The 21,782-nt window shown below is 40.7% G+C and overlaps 1 protein-coding gene across 1 annotated transcript in view; it reads left to right on the top strand.

The window, feature by feature from the left end:
- srbd1 (S1 RNA binding domain 1) overlaps positions 1-15,571 on the top strand; it is a 54,841-nt gene extending 39,270 nt beyond the window's left edge. Inside the window, exons 17-21 of the mRNA XM_061837914.1 lie at positions 8,599-8,705; positions 9,078-9,242; positions 10,425-10,568; positions 14,110-14,294; positions 15,240-15,571. Coding sequence (XP_061693898.1) covers positions 8,599-8,705; positions 9,078-9,242; positions 10,425-10,568; positions 14,110-14,294; positions 15,240-15,532 — 894 coding nt within the window. The 3' untranslated portion in view covers positions 15,533-15,571. The remainder of the gene's footprint in view (positions 1-8,598; positions 8,706-9,077; positions 9,243-10,424; positions 10,569-14,109; positions 14,295-15,239) is intronic.
- Positions 15,572-21,782: the final 6,211 nt, after the last annotated feature.

Genomic DNA, 21,782 nt, shown 5'->3' with positions numbered 1-21,782 from the left:
GGGGGGTGCTCACCTCTCCCACCCTCATATCATGTGACTAGGTCAACAAATGATAATATAACCAGGTAAATAAACTTCGGGTGCTGACAGATAGGAGACGGACATCCCTCCGACCTGCGAGCTCTCTCGAATTTTTCTTTTTTGTGTGTATGTAAAAACACCATGTACTGTAGATTTGTATTATATTTGTTAATCCTCTTGCATTTGTGATTCATGACACAATGAAGTTTTTGAAAGATTATTGCCCGTGAGGCCATAAAAGCACTGGGGCACGTGTAACTCTAGCCAGCTGCCACAGCAGGGTCGCTCTTTCGCTCTCCCGTAACTCGGACCAGTGAGTGACAGCTCTGAGAAAATGAAGGAAATGAGCTGAGGGCTAAAAAAAGTGGATGATCGTGAAAATCAGATTGGACTTAACTATTGCGGTGGGAACACTGTTTTTCCTGCAGCACACGCTCAATCAATACTGTTTCAAACATCGAGATAGCAGAATAGTGTTTTTTTTTTAAAGCACAGAATTATCATTTCATACTTAAATTGGTCAGAAGCTTGACACTCTTTAGGTGGTGTCTGATCACGTCATCTCTCAATCTCCTGTAGTTAACATACACACTACTGAGTAAGAAAACATCCCCTCCTTGCTGGATATTAAGGCAACTGCTTCACTCTTGCACTGAATTATTTTGACCGCCCTGAGTCTAGGTTTATGCACTCCGGGATCACCCCTATATGGTGTAGATAGTCTGGAATCCGTGCTGGAACCAGGAAGCCACAACCACCATAGCCTCTTCTACGTAGAAATCAAGCACAATTTCCTCATTAGAGCTGTAACAGTAGCTCAAGGACTTAGTCACCTCTGCCTTTTAGACATAACCCAGAAAAATGAGATGGGTGACTTACTAGAGATATGGTTGCGATGGATGGTTACTGTGGCTCTGGGGTGGCAAACCCGGGCTCTTGAGCTGCATGGCTCTTTGCCTCCTCTGGTGCAGCTGCCGTGAATTCACGAAAATATATCAAAGTTCTGTTTTTGTGCGTCCGTTCATTACGGTATTGCGTACATGATTTGCTTGAGTTTATTACAGTTGTTATGGGTATTGTGACAACAACCTCATTGTGATTGGCCGTTGTGCGTCGATGTGCGAGTGAGACGAGACTGCGCAAGCGTGTTTTGCGGGGGGGCTGAGAGGAGGAAAAAAAAACGTGAAAGAGTGGTTTTATTGTTCAGGCCACCCAGCTCAGCTGTGCAGTGAGAGAAGGGAATTAAACCTGAGGAGGATGACCTCAGCCCCCCGGAGAAGATGTCTCCCGACTACGGTCAGGTGACCGCGGCAGGAAAGGTGAACACAGTATTTTTGCAATACTGGCTTTCGCATTGAATGAAACTACCTCAAAGTTTCCTAATGAGATCATAATCTTTGGAGAAATTCATTTGTCAATTTCAGTCCCAAAATGCCCAGGAAAAATGCATAGTTAAACAAAAATATTTTGGATGAACACAGGACATTTTTACCAGAGCGAAAGAGCTCAATTTTTTTGTTGTTGTTGAGCGTAACGGCCAGACACTCAGCCTTTTGTATCAGACGTGTATTTTACAGCCTCAAATCTTCACTGCAGCTCACTCCACGCTAATATCGACCTGGATTTCCCAAAAGATGCTAAACTTCGCAGTCACAAGTGAGTCACTTTGAAAAATCACACAGAAAAGCAGATGCAGTTTAAAAAAAAAAAAAAAAAAAAAAGAAACAAAGCAACCAGAGATGGACGCTTGCGTCATGTCAAGCGGCTTGGAACATTGCAAGGGCCAAAAGCCATACAGTGAAAAGTAATTTATTTAAAAAATGCTTCGGTGATATCGATGAAATCTTGTGTCCTGAAAACAAAAATCTTAAACAAATGGTATCAGACCTTCAACTATCCCACCACAGTGTTGAACAGCGAATATTGGACATTCGCATGGCTACTGATACACAGTTGCACTCAGATCTCCAATCATTTGAGTATTTTAGTGTTGCATTAGATGAGAGTTGTGATGTACAAGACAAGACTGGTTGGCCGCCCCTGCTAGATAAATAGATACATTACGATACATTACACACAGGACTGCAAGTCATTAAAATCATCTTACAGTGCACAGTGTGTGAGGCGCTAATGCTGTCTTTCCAGAACAGCACTGGGAGAAAAAAAGTTTCACAGGCATTTTTTTTTTAACAAAAAGGGCTTGTAGCTCATCATTTTAATTGATTTAAAAAAAAAAAAAAGTGACACCGAGTGGGGATATTTGATTCATGCTGTGAGGTTAGTCAAATGACTGTATCTTCAGGCACTGAATTGGCGTTGTTGGAGTTGGTCTTCATCTAGCTCAGGTATATATACATTCCCTGTGCAAAGGACAGGTGTCTATCTGTGCATGTGCGTACCTGAGCATGCCACCAATCGCTCTTGAAAGATTTTGCCTCCAGGGAAAGACAAGAGAATACTTAAGCATGTAAGAAGAGTAAGAATTGACAACAGATTGATGGTTCTCAGGCGTGTGAAATTATTGTTACATTTATCAATGATAGAAACTTGCTATTTAAATGATTTCCTACGGTGAAGTGAATGATTGCATGATGAGAGGTGGAGAGATAAATCACGCTTATTTTAATTTATAGTTACGCTTAATTCCTTACACATTTCCAGTCGCAGATCGCTGACTGATCCTTATCTTAGTCAACGCTCAAGGGTGAGCTTACACGTAAAATAGAAGAAAGGAGCCAAAAAAAGGCAACAGCTAATAGTTGTTGATCAAGTGCCTGCCATTTTCTCCTCCCACTAGTTATAGAAACACATTTTTTCCAACAAAATGACCACGGTTTGCCGTGTTTATACTCCGGGGGTACCAGAAGCAGCGAGAAGTAACAAAACCTTTAAAAATTTAATTTGAAATGAATCAATAGTAGAAGGGTTTCAGCAGTTGTTGTATGTTGCATTTAAACAAACAACCCTAAAGTGACATAACATGCTTACGCTTAGCCTGCTTCTTCTGGCCAAATTCTGCAAAGTATTTTAAATCCTATTCTCAAACGTTCATAATACAAATTGAGTTGCATGGATATAGAAACTTCAGCCATTTTCCAGCCAAATTCATCCTTCATGAATGGTGTGTTGGTTTACTGTCAACATTTTCCATCATCACCTCAAATCTCAGCGTTTACTTTCTATGCTTTTTGTTTTGTCTTTCTCCCCTCATACATTTACTATTTGTGGCTATAGATTATGTGTTTATCTCATCTTTCATGAGAAAAGCCTGATTCGGTGTGCGATGCTGCGCATACTCTCTCCTCACCATCTGATGTGGTAACCCTGTGGCGTTTATTCATTCAAGGTGCAGACAGAAGGTCTTTGGTATTGGTTGGCTGGCTTCAGCTGGTTTCTATCCAATTAAAACATCGTTTAGGATCAAGCCCAAAGGCCTCTGAATGGTTTTACGGTTTAATACCACAGGATGGGGCATTTATCGATCGACTTGGTGGCATTTGTAGCATTTACCATCCTTCCATTTTTCTTTACCACTAAACCTGTTTGTGATCATTGATTACTGCTTGGGTGTTGAGTGAGATTTGTTCCCGTACCATGTGAACAATACACTACCAATGGCCTGGCATATTGGCAATTGTCTTATTTATTATAATGTTCCATTATATATCAAGTTTTTTTAAAACTCTAACTTATTTTGGACTCTTTGTTTTTCACTGGGACCCAAACGTAGCATAAAGTGGGGTGCTGTGAGAAACAAGTCACCCGACTTTAGTTTTGAGATTGAACCCCTCTTTCGTATCATTTCTATTGCTTTGACTTGCAAGCAAAAACTTGCTCGCTTCACAACAAAGCAGCATTTTGTCAAATGCTAAGCAATTTTTTTTAAAAAATGGCTTCAATTGTATTGCCACAGTTATTTTACTGTCAAATGAAACCTAAAAGAAAATTACACGTTCTGTATTTAAAACAACCACATTCACGATAATCAAAAGTATTTGCTCTCATGCCTTGACTCGCTTATGATCTGGAATGACGTCCCCTTCGTAATCAATAAGGTTTAATTTGACATCCATCCAGCTTTTACAGCAAAAACAGCTTGAACTCTTCTGAAAAGGCTTTCCATACGGTTCAGGAGGGAATTCTTGAGCATTCTTCCTGGAGCGCATTTGTGAGGTCATTCAGTGATGTTGGACGAGAAGGTTAATGGCTAATTCATCCCATAGGTGTTCTATCAGCTTGATGTAAGGACACGCCAGTCATGTTTATCCACACGCAACTCTCCATGTCTTTGCGTAGCGTCCTTTCTGCACTGGTGAAGGGGCCAGGTCCAAACTGATTCCGCAAAGCTCTGAGCATGAAATTGTCCAATAGCCAATGGCATGCTAAAGCAGCGTTCCTTTCACTGGAACTAATAAGCCAATATTTTGGACAATTCCATGCTCCCAATTTTGTGGGAGCGGTTCTTCCATTCCCAACATGGCTGCGTACCAGTGCACAAGGCAAGGTCCATAAAGACATGGATGAGGGAGTCTGGTGTTGATCAATACGAATGGCCTGCATAGAGTCTTGACCTCAACCCCACGGAACATCTTTGGAATTAATTAGAGCATAGACTGAGAGCCAGGCCTTCTTGTTCAACATTGAAGAGTTGTCAGAAATTCCCATAAACATACTCCTAAACGTTGTGGACAGCTTTCCCAGATGAGTTGAAGCTGTAGCTGTAAAGGGTGGACAAATATAATTTTTGAACTCTATGTATTGGAAATGGGATGTTTTTCAAGTTCGTATGTGAGTCAAGGGAGGTGAGTAAATACTTTTGGCAATATAGTATAACTTTGTTTTAAAGTCTGCTAATATAACATAATAGGAAATGCCAGAGACAGGCTAACAAATAGCAGATGTGTTGGAGTTTTCTAAATTCTGCAGATATTTAATACAAGAACTTGTAGGCAGATTATATAACCACATTCAAAGGTGTATATATTCCTTATGCTCTGTGAAGTACAACTAATACTAATGGCTTACTGAGAAACTGAGACCATCTCCATCTACAGTACTTTATTACTGTCTGTATTATACAGTTTTGGCTTCAGATTGCTAAGGCCCACCACAATGTCCATTTGAATGTAACCAAAAAATGTAAAGTTACGCCACTTCTTCGTTTTTTTTTTTTTAAATAACATATAATAGTACAGAGTGTTATTTTCTTAAATTATAAAAATGTTTGTTGGATTTTTTGGTTCGGGAGGCTGGTATGGAATAATGACATTTGCATTTCACTAGAGAACACATTTACACAGAGTACAAGTTTACAAGTGGATCAAGAGTTACAGTCACAGAAGGACTTAAACAGATTTTTCAAGGGATGACTGTATAAACTATCACGAGCCAAACATAAAAATATATTATAAAAACTGTTGTATACTGTATTTACTACTTACAATTGATATGGTTCTTGATGAAGCATACAAATACAGTTAATGTAGAATTTTTTTTTCTACCCATTAGCTGACATCTGCTATACAATGTACAAGTTAAGATGTAAGAAAGGAAGTTCAATTTCCAAGACTATGAAAGAAAAATGTAACTTGGCTGTACCAAAGAAAATAGCTTCGAATAGTTATGCCTGTTGGCCGAATGCACACCGACCGGTGCATTTGAAAGAAAGGAGGAGATGAGCAGGAAACTGCTTCTATAGATTTAGCAATGCAGTGATCCGTGGGTGCGTTTATAGTCTACTGTAAATAGTGGCGAGCCATGAGGGTTTCCAATGTCTTGGATGTCATGACAGACACTGAATGGGTTTAATAGGGCATAACTTTCCTGTTTTTTTTCCACTTTTAGTTTTAATTCCCCTCCACTCCAACTTCAGCATATTTCACCATGCTGCCAGAAATTCACTCAACTGTAAAGCCTCAGTCTTTGATTGATGTTTCTTTTCAGTATTCAGGCAGCAGGTTTCAACCGGTGCCAAATTAAGGCTGAGGTTCATGTTGTAGCTGTGGATCTAAGGTTGTTTTACGTTTAAAAAAAAAAGAAAAAAAAAAAAAGAATCCTTCTTGTCAGTCAATGATGGCCTCTTTCGAGGCAGTTGTGTGACTGGTTTTGCCTACAAGTGTTTGCCTACAATTCCATCCTTCAAAGGTCCAAAAAGGAATAACATACAGTAGGTTTAAGTCGAGCGAGTTTCAGCCAAGTCGGAAATTGAAATAATGTCTTTCAAGGTGTCAAGGGAAGTGTGCTATTCTCACCTACTCAAAGGTTCCGTTAAGAATGTGAGACCAATTTGGCCTTGACTGCAGGTGGAGGTCCATGCCCATTTAAACACCTTCAGCTTTTCACATGTGAAAACGTTCTTCCCTGGTGTAATATTACAGGTGATTTCCTGCCAACACTTCGAACTCATCTCCACCCTACTTTTGTATCCACCTTGAGTCATAAATCATTAATTTTCTTGTTCATGGAAATGTCGTGTCATTTCGAGGTAGACTTTTGTTGTTGTTGTTGTCTTGTCTTCACACTAGCTCTGGCTTTGGGGTCTCATGATTCTACTTAAAGATGCTCTTCAGTCATTTTGCACATTTGCAGCACTTATTTTCAAACACAAACAAAATCACTGAAGATTCAGAACATCTTTGTACTAAATTATTGGGACATATCTTGTGTGTTAGTTGTCTGTATTTTTTGAGAATGGTTAAAACTTAGCCCATTTGGGCATCCCCCACTATATACTGTAAACTACTGTGAGCCCTCATTCCATCAGTGGCTATCAAGTACAATTGCCAGTGTTTTAGTATTAATAACCTCACCCCCATTGAATGCAGCTGTCCTTCCATCCTTCAGGCGGCAGTGCATTAAAAATCGGCATCATTGTGTAAAGGATGTTGCCACATAGGCTCGGAAACACTTCAGGAAATCATTTTCAGTTAACACACTTCTTCCCAACATCTACAAATGCAAGTTAAAAGTTGACCATTCAAAGTGAAAGCTGTAGATCATCTTCAGCCATCTGGGCACAAGATCATCTGAGGCGCACTGCCAAAAATGAGCTGGGGATAGAGGGGAAAAAGTGTGCTGTGATCTGATGAGTCCACATTTCGTATTGTTTTTGGAAACCTTGGAAGTCATGTCCTTCTGGCCAAAGAGGAAAGGACCATCCAGATTTTATCAGCACAATGTTCAAAAGCCAGTATCTGTGATGGTATGGGGGTGTGTGTAAAAGTCCATGGCGTGGGCAATTTGCATATCTGTGAAGACACCATTAATATTGAAAGGTACATACAGATTTTGGAGCAAAATATGCTGCCATCCAAGATACGTCTTTTTCTGGAACATCATTACGTATTTCAACAACACAAGGCCAAGCCACATTCTGCTTATGTTACAAACACCTTTGCTTCGTAGTAAATGAGTGTGAGTACATTCATCTCTCATTTCAAATGTGTGGCGCATTTTGATGTCCAATATACGACAACAGAGACCCCGGACTGTGGAGCAGCTGAAGTTGTACATCAAGCAAGAATGAAAAAGACACCCCTAACTAACTGGAGTGTCCTCACCTACCCAAGCACTTAAAAGTGAAGGTGGTGCGAGACAGTGGCAAACATGCCCCTCTACCAGGTTATGAAAAAAAACCATATATATATATATATATATATAATATATATATATATATATATAATACAAACTAAATGAAAAAAAACTGTTTGAACATTAAATGTCTTAGTAGTGTATTCAATCGAATACAGGTTGAAAAGTATTTACAAATGATTTTATTCTTTTTGTTTTCCATAAGGGCCCAGGTTCAATGGATTTGGGGTTTTTGTGAATTATGAGTGCCAAAGCAGCCACCCAAGTATTTTGATATCACCCCGAATCTTGTACCCATCAACAGTCTCGTTCTCTGACCTGATAACTTGTTGGCTTGTCGTCATCCGTTTACTTTCAAGTGTTTATTGTAAGCTTGATCGAGTTACGGTTGAACTAGGCTCACCCACGTTCACCGTTGGTAACAGTAGTTCACTTGTCAGCTACTCATCCAGCAGTTGCCTCGGTATTAGTATTCACCTCCTTGAATTTTGACCTTGGTGCTTGATGGTCATCAAACTCGATACATTCTCTCCTAGCTTTCGTCCCCTCTTGCCTCAGTATCTTCCTTAATAGGGAAAACATTCCAGGCCTTTTTGAAAGATATTCCCAAGTTGTTGTTGGGCTTGTGGCTGATGCGTGTGCTGAGACGAGGGGTTCATTGAGAGGATCTTTATCTGTCGCCAAGCTAAACATCGACTGTCTTTGCACCCTCTGTGTGTTCTTTCCATCTGTCAATCAGCTCTCTTTTTACTGTAGTTATCAGTCACATCGCTCAATGTGTATCAGGATTTGTTTTGGCTCGACTGCTGTTAATCTCTTTTTCAGGTTGAAATTTAATAATCCTCCCAAGGGATTTCTTGCCTACAAAGTTTCAAATGTGCATCAAAACCGCTTCACAAAAGACCGTTTTGGATGACTGTAATTTTACTTGTTACATTTTTCGTATCACTTGACCTACGAAATAACGTTTTGTTTTCTTGTTTTCAGCATGATGTTTCCTCTGGAGCCCTGAAGGCAGCCCTTGATGGTGTGATCCAGGAGTGCGTGAGCTTCGTCGGGGTCGACATCAACATCTGCTCCGAGACTCTCATGAGGTAGATGGGACCACTAAAAATAAATTCTTACAGATCCCCATAGAAAGGCTACAGTCCTGCACATTGGCACGTGCGGTTCAATATAGAAACAAACAGCACAAAATGAGCTGGCAGCCATCAGGTCATCTGTTTACCCGTCTGCACAGCCACAAGTCGCTCTACGCATGCATATAAACTATTGCAGACGTGTTGATGACTGATGTATTATGTGGATTGTTGACACTGTGGTGCGTTTAAGAACGGGTGACTCACAGCACACCAAATCACCTCTCTTTATTGCTTGGACAATTCCCATCCAAGTTTGCCGATGCACACCTTTTGTATTATTTCAGGCAGATCAGAATTAAACAAGTATTTTTTGTTGTCTTATAGGCACATTGCAGGCTTGAATACAAGCAGGGCGCGCAGTATCGCTGAGTGGAGAGAGCAGAATGGTCCATTCCTCAACAGGGAGCAGCTAAAGCTGGTCAAAGGCATGGGACCCAAGAGCTACCAGCAGTGTGCTGGCTTCATCAGAATTAACCAAACTATCCAAAGGTATAGTTTTTTCCCCCTCTTATTCAGACCTCTCAGTGCCATGAAGCACATTATGCTGCTATTGCGGTTTGTGTAATCAATAGTTTTTATGGAAGCAGATTGATTGGCCTAGTGCCCGGCCCCACCACCTGGTATTCCTACGTGGTCTCCCATCCATGTAATAGCCAGAGCCCACCTTGCTTAGCGTCTAAGATCGGACAAAGAATGGGCTACCTCAGTGCACTTCCCCGGGTTAGACATATAGAAAAGTACTAATCCCACATTGTAGTGATACACCTTGGTAAATGTTCTGTGTACAGTAAACGATCCCGTCAAACATTAATGTAATTGTTTGTGTATTTCATATAACCTAGGTATTGGAATGGGGATCAAGCTGGACAAGTGGTTAAGATGTCTCCCTCACAGTTCTGAAGTTCAGTATTCTAATCTGAGCTTTCCTGTGTAGGATTTGCATGTTCTTCCTGTGCTTCTGTAGGTTTTCGTTTGGTTAAGGTTAGGGAAACCCGATCCTTATTCTTAACCACTCCAACCTTGCATAAAGACTATAAAAGCATTTTCAGTGATGTGAACAGCACTTCATGTAGATGTCTACAGTATTTGGCACATGACCAAACATGACATAAAACATCCATCCATCCGTTTTCCAAGATGCTTTTCCTCGCAAGGTTTGCAGGAGTGCTGGAGCCTAATCTAGCTAACTTCGGGCAAAAAGCAGACTACACCCTGAACTGGTCGCCAGTCAGTCGCAGGACACGTATCGACACCATCACTGAGCGGGAATCCATCCCACACTTCCCACACTGAAGCCATGCATGTGTACTACTACACCATCAGTGACCTCTAGTTTAAACAATATTATGAACATGTAACATGTATAAACGTGTACTCAAATACATGTGCAACAAACTGTGAGGAATGTGTGTGATATCATTGTCGACCAACTTTTGACTTGGTCGTATTGTACTGAGGAGGTTGGACAAGATAATCACATGTTGAATGATGACGAGACCAAGCTGACTCTGCCCAAATCTTTTAAAGGTGTATTGTTCCTGACATCTTTGGCTGAATTCTGATTTGTATGACCCACAGGGGCATTCCTATTCTGAGGTGCTATTGCACACTAGTCCGATACAGTACATGTGCTTTCTAATTAAATTTCATGCATTTGTCATGTCACAACAGTGCCAAGTGCGCACCTCCTCCAGCATTGCCACCGAAACCAGCTGCCAAGAAGGTCAAAGGAAAGGCCATTGCTGCTGTACCGACACATGTCAACCCTCTGGACCAGACGTGCATCCACCCAGAGTCCTACGACGTGGCACAGAGGTAAATCATGACACATCCACACATTTGGGCAGAAGTCCTCCCTCCGGCTGAAGCCCATTTGGGCTAAGATGGACTCTACTTGGATGTCTTCTCATATGGTGCTGCTTATTCTAGTACGGGAATTCTTGATTAGATTTTCACAGAGGTGCTCCGCTGTGTGTCTTTGTGAGCGTTTGTCCTTGTGGGAGAAATGATTGTTAGCAGGGTTGATGCCCATATCCAAAGCACAATGAACAACACGTTTCATGTGTGTGTGTGTGTGTGTGTGTGTGTGTGTGTGTGTGTGTGTGTGTGTGTGTGTGTGTGTGTGTGTGTGTGGTGTGTGTGTGTGTGTGTGGTGTGTGTGTGTGTACGCGCTAATGCACGTGTGTGTTTATGTGCATGCATGCATATGCGTGTGGGAGCGCCCTCTGGTACAGCTGTAGTCACTCAACTGTGTTTAGTCTACATGCGTTCTGACACTAGAGGCTCTGATGTGCCTTTTTAATGGTCTCAGTTCGAGGTGGTAGCTCAGGGTGTCTGCATTTTTGTGAACATTTGCTCAGTGAGGTTGGTTGTAGGAATGATTAAAGTCCATCACCTCCTCTTCTTTATTACTTTAATTGGGGTAGTACTATTTTGATACCGAATTGCATTTTTGCGGTATTATTAAACAAGATGGTGTAGTTATTTTTTCATCAATCACTAATGAAGCATAATTAAAATATTTCATTTGTTATTATACAGTGGTACCTCTGCTCTTTTCGAGATGTAAGCCATCGTGATGCTAATTTTCTTGTTGCAGTTTCATTTATTTATTTTAAAGAGGGAGGGGAGGAATTAAAGCTGGTGATGGTGGTAATGAGCAAAAAAATTCAAGTACTTCCTGTTGTTCCCATCAATGTTGCCATGTGCTGTAAAACTAAAAATAAAACAATTAAAGTACATGTGTATTTAAATAAAAAAACATTACTGTAACTTTGTCTTATCTGGTAGGTTCATGGTAACACAATGCAACTCTAGATTAAACAAAATTGTTTTGAGATACAGTTTATTCCAATATGAGCACAGAACAAAATAAACTTGTAAATTAAGACAGCAAAATCTTTATTTTTTTTTTCTGAGAGGATATACGAGGAATCTGCAGTATTTGAGGGAGGTCTTTATTTGTCCTACGGGCTTCGTCAAGGTTACCAAAGGGCCACAATAAATTAGTTTGCACAGTGGCACAAGAATTCCCAAATCCAATACATTATATAAAACAGACAGGGAGGGCGGATAGCAGAGGGTTGCGTTGTGTGTGTGTGTGGTGTGTGTGTGTGTGTGTGTGTGTGTGTGTGTGTGGTGTGTGTGTGTGTGTGTGTGCAAGGAATATCACGTTCATCACATTTGAGAAACTGGATCCTCCATTACTGCTTACGGCCCACGCATTGCCCCCCCCCCACCCCCCACCCCTCCTGGTAACCGTATACAACACATACAGGGGCATGAATGCGGAGGCGTGCACATAATTTTGTCAAGCCTCCTTTAACCTGCATTTTCTCACAAAATGTGCGATTATTTTAGCCGTGGTCAGTGATTTGGACCACCAAGCTGCTGCCCCTAAAATGCCAGTGTACATCAAACGTAATGGTATGACTCTTTTTTTTAAATTTAAATATCAAGGAAATGGGGAGACTAACCCTTTGCTTCCTGACAGTGGGCCCAACAGCTGTCTAGCACATATTTTTACACAAGCCGAATAAGCATTTCCGAACAGTATTTTCTATGAATCAATGGCGTGTGTGTGAGCATGCACGCGCCCACCCACCTGTTCAGTCCCATCACTGTGGCAAGTGGGCGGGACAGCTGGGGAGTCTGCTTGGCGTCAGGCTACCAGCGAGCGACATCCATCACAGACACCACCCAGCTGGTCCATGCACACAGGCTAATGCATTCACATCTATCACCATCTGTGGAAAGGTTCTACTGTAAATAACATATTCACTATACACACACACACGCACACACATTTTTCCATAGCTTTTATTTGCCACTCTGGTTCTCGTGCCAGTTTGAGTTGGTGCAGAATATGGTCATGTTAATAGGTTTGGGTCAGGTTTTGATGAGTGTCAACAGCTCAAAAACAGGAGCTTTTTCCTGGCATACTACTAACACACAAGTGGAGGGAAGGTGTCACAGCAATTATAGCTCACTGGGAAAGAGTTACAAGATTTATTATTATTATTTATAAGGCAACACAATAGATGTTTTATTTAGCATAGGTGCATCTTTGCAACATAGGCCATACTATTTTTTTTCTAATTACTTAAACCCACCTTTAATTTGCTACCATGGTTTTTTCCCTCCTTTTTAATCCCTAGTATTAGTTTAATCACCAAAATAAAACATTACCGGGAGTCCTGGGTTTGATACGGTTCCAACTTAGGGGATTTTTTTTAAATATTTTTGGCCTATAAATATTTGTTGTACAAATTCACTTTTCCATTTTCAACACTGCTTGTACTTGTCAGGGTCTCGATGCGGTGGATCCTATCCCAGCTGACTTTGGGCAAAAACCGGACTACACCCTGAGCTGGTTGCCAGTCAGTCACAGGGCACATATAGACATGAACAACCATTTGCACACACATTCACACCAGCCATGACTGGGAACTGAACCCGTGCTGCCTGCACCAAAGTCAGGCAAGTGTACATACATCATCAGTGACTGTCATACAAGTATTTTATGTAATTATAACTTTAAGGCTGCATGAGTCGAGGTAAATGATTGGCTACATCATAGGAAAAGAACTCCATCATAAATCGAGAGCCTTCTGTATTTATAAAATATCAGTTTAGTCCTCTTAAGTGTTTGACCAGGACTTATAGAGAGAAAAAAAAAACTCAGTTTGCGTTGACTATCGGCTTTTGCTGTGGCTTCCATTTTTTTCTTAGGTCTGACTTATACAAAAGTGTTTCCATTACGGTCAACTATTGGTTCCAAATGTCGATGTCGGGTAGAAATAATACAAGTGTTCGGACAGGATGGATAGATAAATAAATGGATCTCGGCAGCATGGTGGACGAATGGTTAGCATAGTTCTGCAGACCTGGGTTCAAATCCGGTCTCCCCCTATGTGGAGTTTGTATGTTTTCTCCAGATACACCAGTTTCTACCCACATCCCAAAAACATGCATGGTAGCTTAATAGAAAACTTTTCTTGTAGGTGTGAACATGACTGTGAATGGCTGGCTCTTTATATGTGTCGTGCGATTGGCCGGCAACCAGTCCACCCGCGACCCTAATGAGGATAAGCGGTATGGAAAATGAATGAATGAAAAAATAAATCTGCAGTCTGCATGTATTTTCCGCTTTTCTGGGCCTTGCGTTTCTTCTCAAGTCTCATAATACAATGTGGGAGCGTCATTGGCTGAGTTTTCAATCACTGTTCCTAAAAACATTCGGCTATCCACATATCAGTAATTACAGCAGCATTACTGACTCATTGTGATGTAACTCATAAAAGTAGCTTGCCCAGCACAATTTTACCTTAATTGTATGTATAATCCTCATTTCCAGGTTTCTTTCCCTCATTGGTGGTTTTGCCAGCCAAATCGGGAGTGTGCATCTCAAACAGTGCGTGGAGCGGAAAGTTGGCAGCAGCAGCGTCGACGAGGTGTCCAAGGTATTGGGCACCACACCGGAGACCCTCAAGCTCATCATCGATGGCCTCACCCAACCTCCTGGCTTTGACATACGGCAAGGTAAGTCTATCTTAGCCACACACAGACAACCTAAGGTGTTCTTAAAAATATTAATATAGTGTTAAAGTCATGTTGAAATTACGCATTTCCGAGTAGTATGTGGTTTAAAAATGTGCCCTTAAAAAATGAGAAAGCACACTGGTCCTTCGTCCCCTTTAAACTTAAATTATAGTATTCATTATGGTTGCCGTTAACCTAGCCTATAATACGTCCCGTAAACTTCATCAAGGTATATTCTAACTTTACACATACAGACATAATGCTTAACTGACATTCAGCTCATTCAAAAGAAAACCTATCGATAGAAACTGCTGCAACAAAACAATTGTATGTCGTTAATTCATATTTATGTAATTAATGTTCTATTATTTTCCAACAGTGTTTCTAAGTTTCTAATATCTTGTAAGTATCTGCAATGGAATGAAAACGTGTCACATTTGTGTGATACTTTATGAGTTTATCCAAATATAGTTGTCAAACTAAATGAGTAGATGTGTCGTGAAAAGTCTTAGAAAAGTGTAGGTCTAATTTCTAGGTCACTTTAAAGTAAAAACCCTTTCCTAACCTCCATTGCCAGAACCTCAAAATTGAAGGTTCTTTGTTACACCAAGTATGTTGAGTTGGAGGGCAGCACCACATCGTGCTCAGCTGAATAAACAGATGGACGGAGGCTACCAATGTTGTTAGGGATAATTGGCCCTGACTATTTCCTTGCCTTCATTGTTTGTTTTAAAAATGACAGAAAGGAAGAAAGATATCTCATGGAAAGAGGTTTGGCAAAAATGTGGAAGTATGCAAAGACGAGTATCTGGTTACTTCCCGAAATGTAATCCCGCTGTCATTTCAGATCCTGCCTCTTATTTTCCCCCCGCATCCCTTTCCCTTGCCCCTGACCCATCCAAAACAGTTGATCTTTATATCATCTTCTCTCTTTGCCATCCCCAGATTTTGGGCAGGAGGACTTTAAGCGGGGCATTGTATCCATTCAGGACCTACAGGTGGGCACAATCCTGACAGGCCGGGTGGATAACACGTGTCTATTTGGGGCTTTCGTAGACATCGGCGTGGGCCGCTCCGGGCTCATCCATAAGAGCAAAATTACATTGGACAAATTGCCCATTAGCCAGCGCCGCCGCAGCCTGGCGTTAGGACCCGGGGAGAGGGTGGAGGTGCGGGTATTAAACGTGGACGCTCAGAGGGGACGCATTAGCCTGGACCTGATCAGGGTCCTCCAATGACTTTATGTACCTTTTTTAAATCAGGTTTTCTGAGTGAGTTTGTTCCACTAATAAATAAAAGAGACCTGTGTATATGCTTCTTGTGCTCTTCCACTCACTTTGTGTAAAGCCAAACCTCCAAACTGACACGGGTCGCAAACGGGCAGTGTGGACGGAAATGAGTAATAGAAATCATTACAAGATGAATGAATGAATGAATGAATGATTGAATTCATGTCCGCTGGAGAAGGGAACAAAACATGTCCACAAAGTCTTAAAATGTCTTAATTTGTATTTTGTATCATTATTGTGGAAAAAAGATTAACCATTCCAACAGTAAACATAGATTCATACATAATAGACATAGTAAACATTGCTGTTGTGTTTCTAAAGAAAAAAATCATTGGTAATTATAATAATGTACAATATAAAAGGACATCAACATCATGAATGCTGCAATAAGGACGTGGAGGATTTATCATTTGTATAAATGTCCCAATCTAATGTTGCAGTTGTTGTTCTTGGAGATTTAAAAAAACAACAACAACAAAAAAAACCAAACCATTTAAACATAAAAATGCAACAGGAACAACATTATTGTATTTTATATGGAAAACTTTGCAAAAGAAAGGGTTAGGTAAGCTTTATCTAATTGTTCTCATGATACCAATATTTGTGTGTGAAATGTTTTGGGTTGCCATATTTTACCCATTCTGGGCCGGATCTAGCGCTCTCACGGGGCCACATATGGCCCACGGGCCATAAGATAACCTCCCCCGCTTTGAAATATCACAAAGAAGAGACAGAACGTGTGCTGTAAGGGTGTTGGGTAGAATCTGTGAGTCTGTCTGTTTTGTAGCCCGAGGGTTTTTTCAGCTCGGTTCCAGACATCATTATCCCAGGACGCGCACACACACACACGCTAATCAGATGCTTTAAAATTAATCCCAGACTCCCAGTTCACATATCTAATTTGTTTGTTTTCATAAAACCCACAGTAAATAGCAGATAGCAAAATATAATACAGGTTCTGAGAAAGCCTTGGGTCCCCCGTGCTAAACTTGAGACCGAATGCGGAATACCTAATCATCGTAAAGGGCTGGCTGCCACCTCCCCTTGGGCCACCAATAGAATACATTTTCTGCACTCAAACACAAATATTTGATCAAGGTTAATCTGATGCGGCACTTTACTCAGATGATCTGGGAACGATAATGTGCAATCATTTTTGCTTTAGAGTGTATTACATTTTCATGTTTTTGACGTTAACTTCTTTTGTCATTTAGTTATGTTGTTTTGTTTACGGCAACCTCTAGTTTCACTCTTTCAGTCCCAGGGCCCAAACATGCCATTTGCACGATTGGGCGCCGTATCATTCCTGCCTTTGATTTTCTTCTCTGTCCCCATATAATGGACCTTTTCGACTGGCGATCTTAAGCTCCACACCCACCTAGCTACATTTGCAATGTCCCACAAGCTTCCAAAATGGCCACTCAACAGAACAGGTTTGAAGTGGATTCTCTGTCACGTATTCCAGATGATATTGCAATATTGTTTTTTTTTTCCAAATGCGTCAGACTTGTCCAAGGGAGATTTACAGGGAGGTCTCAACTATTTCACGCAAGCATATGGACACGGAATTTAAATTTTGGACGGAGCAGGACGCAATGTCAAAGTTACAGCAAAATTTTGGCGATCAATGCAAAAAAATTTTTACGCCTCACAAACTTCATATTGAAATCCAACTGGATAAAATTGTGGAATCGTACTATGCATGTAAAGCAGGGTGAGTGCTCTTTACTTGAAAAAATCTTGAGTAATATCATTGCAGTCTTTATAAGTGAGTTAGGTTTGATTTTCTACAAGTGGATTTAAACAATGGTACTCAGTCAGTACTGTAGTCACCAGATAAAAAAAATTGGACTTGGCTCGTAATGGAACCCAGTGCTCTGTCTTAAAAGTCTGATGTGATCCAAATAGGCAAATGGACATTTCTCATGCATGACATCGCGCATTTACATATCCCTAACCTGACTCTTCAGCATAAAATATTACACACTTCTTTCAGCAGGTCAGTGATACACTAACAAAGTGAAAGCTGTTCTCCTACAATGTATAAAGCACTGATAATAATTCAATCAAACTCAGAGAAGTTACTTCTCCCTCACTTACCTTCGAACACCAAGCCTTGTGTTTGTTGATATTGCCCACATTTAGTTGTACATGTAGTCTTCCTCAAGCCTTAATCTATCGTAGACACTCCGTCAACTGTGTTTTAGGCATTGGAAAATGAATCAACCGGGCCCCTTGTAATCTAGCAGGATATCTTTCATCAGAATTCCACGTTCCTCAAGCGCATCTGAGGGTCATTTTCTTCGTGACATTAACTTTTCCAAGCGCACGCTACTGACAACCAGTATTGCTTGTGGGACAATACCACGAGAGGGGCGTGTCAAGCCAGAGGTTAAGACATTGCAGGTTAGTGATTGGCTATTATTGTAAGACTGATTGACAGGTCGGAAAGGTCCAATCTAATTACCGGGACCCTTGAACTTTTCTTCAACGAGCCAGGACCATCTTTTGGTAATGGAACACAGGGACACCCAAAATATGTTATGTACAGGCTACGCTGTAATTTTGTTTGGGTTCCCATCAAAGGAGAAAATCCCTCTTCACAAAGATATGATTTTGGAATGGAAATGAATGCTGCCCTTTTTGTTTGTTTTGAAGGCTTCATTGCCTCATTTGCAAAGCTGCCACATATTATACAGAGCAAGCTTTGCACAGCATTTGTTTTGTTTTTTGAACTCATTTTTGCTTCAGGGGGGGGCTTACTTTTTTACTTCTGTAAGACGTGACCGAGTTGAATGTTTTGACATGAACGGAGAGACAAATGCCTAATTTTCAAGATAAAACCTCTTTTAGAATGATGATCATTAAAACAGATCGTATTAAGGATGCTAAATAATTCAATTACAGGGGATGGTAGTAAATTAATTCTACATCTGACCGCCCCTTTATGTATGAATAGAAACTATACAATAAAGTATGTTTTCATTTTTCTTTGCAAGGATATCTGTTTGTCCATTATTGTACTTATTTACGTAGTTTGTACAAGTTTTAAAAATGAACAATAACAACATGTATTTTGTTTAGTCTCTCTATTCAGGCTGGTAGTTCATGTCCCGTGGACCGAGGCTGGTCCGCATCTCGGTGGTTGGGTACCACTCCTCTAAGAGACTTACCACCTGTGGGGGAAAAAAAGAAAAACAGACGAATAAAACTTGTAAAAGATGTAGCTGAGCGCGTCCCAACGATAACAAATGGCAAAGGGGCAGATTTGATGAATGCTTTTTCCAGGGTTTGTCACAAAAAGGTGAATCAAAACAGTTATTCATTAATGAGATCTTATACAAGATCCACTATCTGTATTCCAACATTCTTTTCTGAGGTCCTGCTCAGTCCAAAAGAAATATTTTAAATTGTGGCAAGTAATGAGATATTTTTCATTAAAGCATCATTTGGTAAAACTCAAGACTTTAAGACCTTCTGATAACATGTGATCTTTGAAAGGGTATGTGTACTTGTATTCTTCAGGATAGTGACCACACGTTGCTCGGTAAACAAATACAGTGCAGCTCAATTTCCGGCTCGGGAATGTCTTGAGTAGTGTTATGCTGTTGGCAAGATGTCAAACTGAACTCATTTGAAACTGCGTCAAACCAATATGACTATCATGCATGTCAAACATCAAACCTAACATCATCGCAATGCTACATTTACTCACTGTAAAGCATTCAAGCAAAGCAACACCCGGCAGGTTCCCTCGGGGCGGTAGAAAGTACGTGGTGTAAAACTTTCAGCTTTCTGTGTAAGAGGAGCTCGCTCTAGACTAAAAATGCCTCTGCATAATAGAAAGAAAACATTCTGTTTATGAACCTCTAAATCACAGGTGTCAAACTCAAGGCCCGGGGGCCAGATCCGGCCCGCCGCAGGATTTTCAAAAAAAAGAAGTTTCAAAATGGAGCCATCCACAAAAGTAATGGGTCATAATCATAGAATAATAACCGAGTAATGGAAACTGAAAACTTGGGACAACTAATTTTTAATAACTGATCTCGGACCTGACATTCTGCCGTTTTTGTTTGAGCTCATCCCCAAAGGCATTTGACGGGCTTCTTCCACATTAAACTGCGATGGAAAAAGGCCTACCCCAGACTGTTCCTATAAAGTTGGAAACATGCAATTGCTTAAACTGTGGTTTTGCTCAGTTATTAAGAGATGTCTTGGTTGGAAATCCTGATTGCAACTCATTAAGTAACACCCTCAAAAAAATAAATAAATAAATAAGATTGAGGACAAAAAACAGAAGTAAGCAGAGTCGTGGGCCCGTAAAAGTGTTAGTGTGCGCACCCTGGCACGTGTAAGGTGGTGTGTGGGCGTCGGGAGGGAAAGCTCATAAAAGCAATGATCACACTGATGAGGTCACGGGGAGTGAAACTGGAGAAAGCCTTTCATTTCCTGCCTCATTCCATCCATCTTTCCTCCTCCTTTGTCCTCTCTCTCTGTTTCTCTATGTCTGTCTTGCTCAAACTCTCTCCCCATGTCTTTTAAATTTGACTCGACACCAGGAAATGAAAACAAAAGGTTTTGTGGATGACTAAGTTGCTCTACGAGTTGATCACAGTAAACAAATGACAAGATAATGACAGCGATGTTGACTGGCATGAGTACATAAAACATCCCTGTACAGATATTTTGAACGGCTTTATTTTAACACAATTACTTTTTAGTTCTACATGCATTTAATTTTGATGCAATACAGCTGATTTCAACATTGTTCATTTATTATAAACACAATGGGCCAACAAAGAAAACTTGGCATGGGACGACAAGGATTCACAGCAACTGGCACCAAAATTCAAGATAAGTAGATCCTCCCTTGAAATTACAACACACTGCAGCCATTTTCAGGAATATGTTAGCCATTACAGTGGTTTAAAACCTTCATTTCACAGACATGATGGTTAAGACCCTCTTCCACACTTGACGTACATGTGCTTTGGTGGCAGTAAAGGGTTGGCTTCCGGTTGATAAATATAAACGTCCAGGGTAGTGAATGAGTTAAGGTAATTTATAGAAAATGGATGAATGAATGGATATTCTGAGATTGGCAATCTTTTGACTTCCTCTGCGGACCTACTGTACCTATCTCCGGACTGTGGAGGTGGTTGATTACGAATTGGAAGGATCCAAAATGGGGGTATGGCACAGATATTTTAATTTATTTTTTTGCCTGCATTGTGGAAATGTGGCTTGGATAGGGCAGGATTTGTCCGTCTGCACTCTAGATGTGAACTTTTTTTTTTCTTTCTGGATGTTCATTCTCAAGTAAGTCGATATTTTTTCCTTGTCTTTAGAAGCGACATGAAAAATGTCTACTGCTTGACTCGCATCATTTCACACACATTACAGTACACGGTTCCCTCCAAAGTTCCCCAGTGAGATCCCTTCAGGGACAGTGAGGCCTCTTCCTGTTCCCGGGTCGTGACCGCGGTTGGTGGCTTGTCTTGATTGACAGCCCGGTGTTTGGGTTAGACTGCCTCCTCTGGGGACTCGCCGCCAGGCAGTTGCTTGAAACGGGTCCAACGCGCAACAAGACTTGGCGAGAATTCTACCACACCACGGTGAGATGTTGTGTCACACTCGCGCACACACACACACACGTACACACACACAGAAGTAAAATGGAAGAACATATTTCACATGCATATCTCATGTTCATCCCACGGGGCACCCAGTCTAAGCTCAGCAACATCGTGTCGGGCGGGAGGAAGGAAGTTGGAGCTTAGGGGGAATTCACTTGCACTTCAATGCCGCTGAGCAATGAAACAATGCCGAAAGCTCCATGTTATGATCCCCTCAAGGTGACGTTCCTTTTTCTATAAATACATTTCAGATCGGTACTGTGTGGCCATCAATTTCTGGTGACTTCAAATAACCAGTGATGGCAAAAGTTCTCTCACACGTATCTTTACTAAGAAGTATTATGTAAAAGTGGCACTAATTCAGCTCAGGTAAAACTAAAAAAGTAGATTGAAATGTACTTCATTACAAAATGAAACATTTTTCTTGTCAGTTACAATACAGTACAATCCCCAAGGACCAGATAAAATGAAAAAAGTCACTCAAGATAGTTTCTGAATAATGAATAATAATATTGTTACTGAAATTAATTAATGTTAATGAAATTAATTAGTTAATGAAATAT

The sequence above is a fragment of the Syngnathoides biaculeatus genome, chromosome 12 (genome assembly GCF_019802595.1).
Source record: "Syngnathoides biaculeatus isolate LvHL_M chromosome 12, ASM1980259v1, whole genome shotgun sequence".
Lineage (NCBI taxonomy): Eukaryota > Metazoa > Chordata > Actinopteri > Syngnathiformes > Syngnathidae > Syngnathoides > Syngnathoides biaculeatus.
Note: the sequence above shows the minus strand (reverse complement) of the source record. Positions and strands in the feature narration are given on the sequence as shown.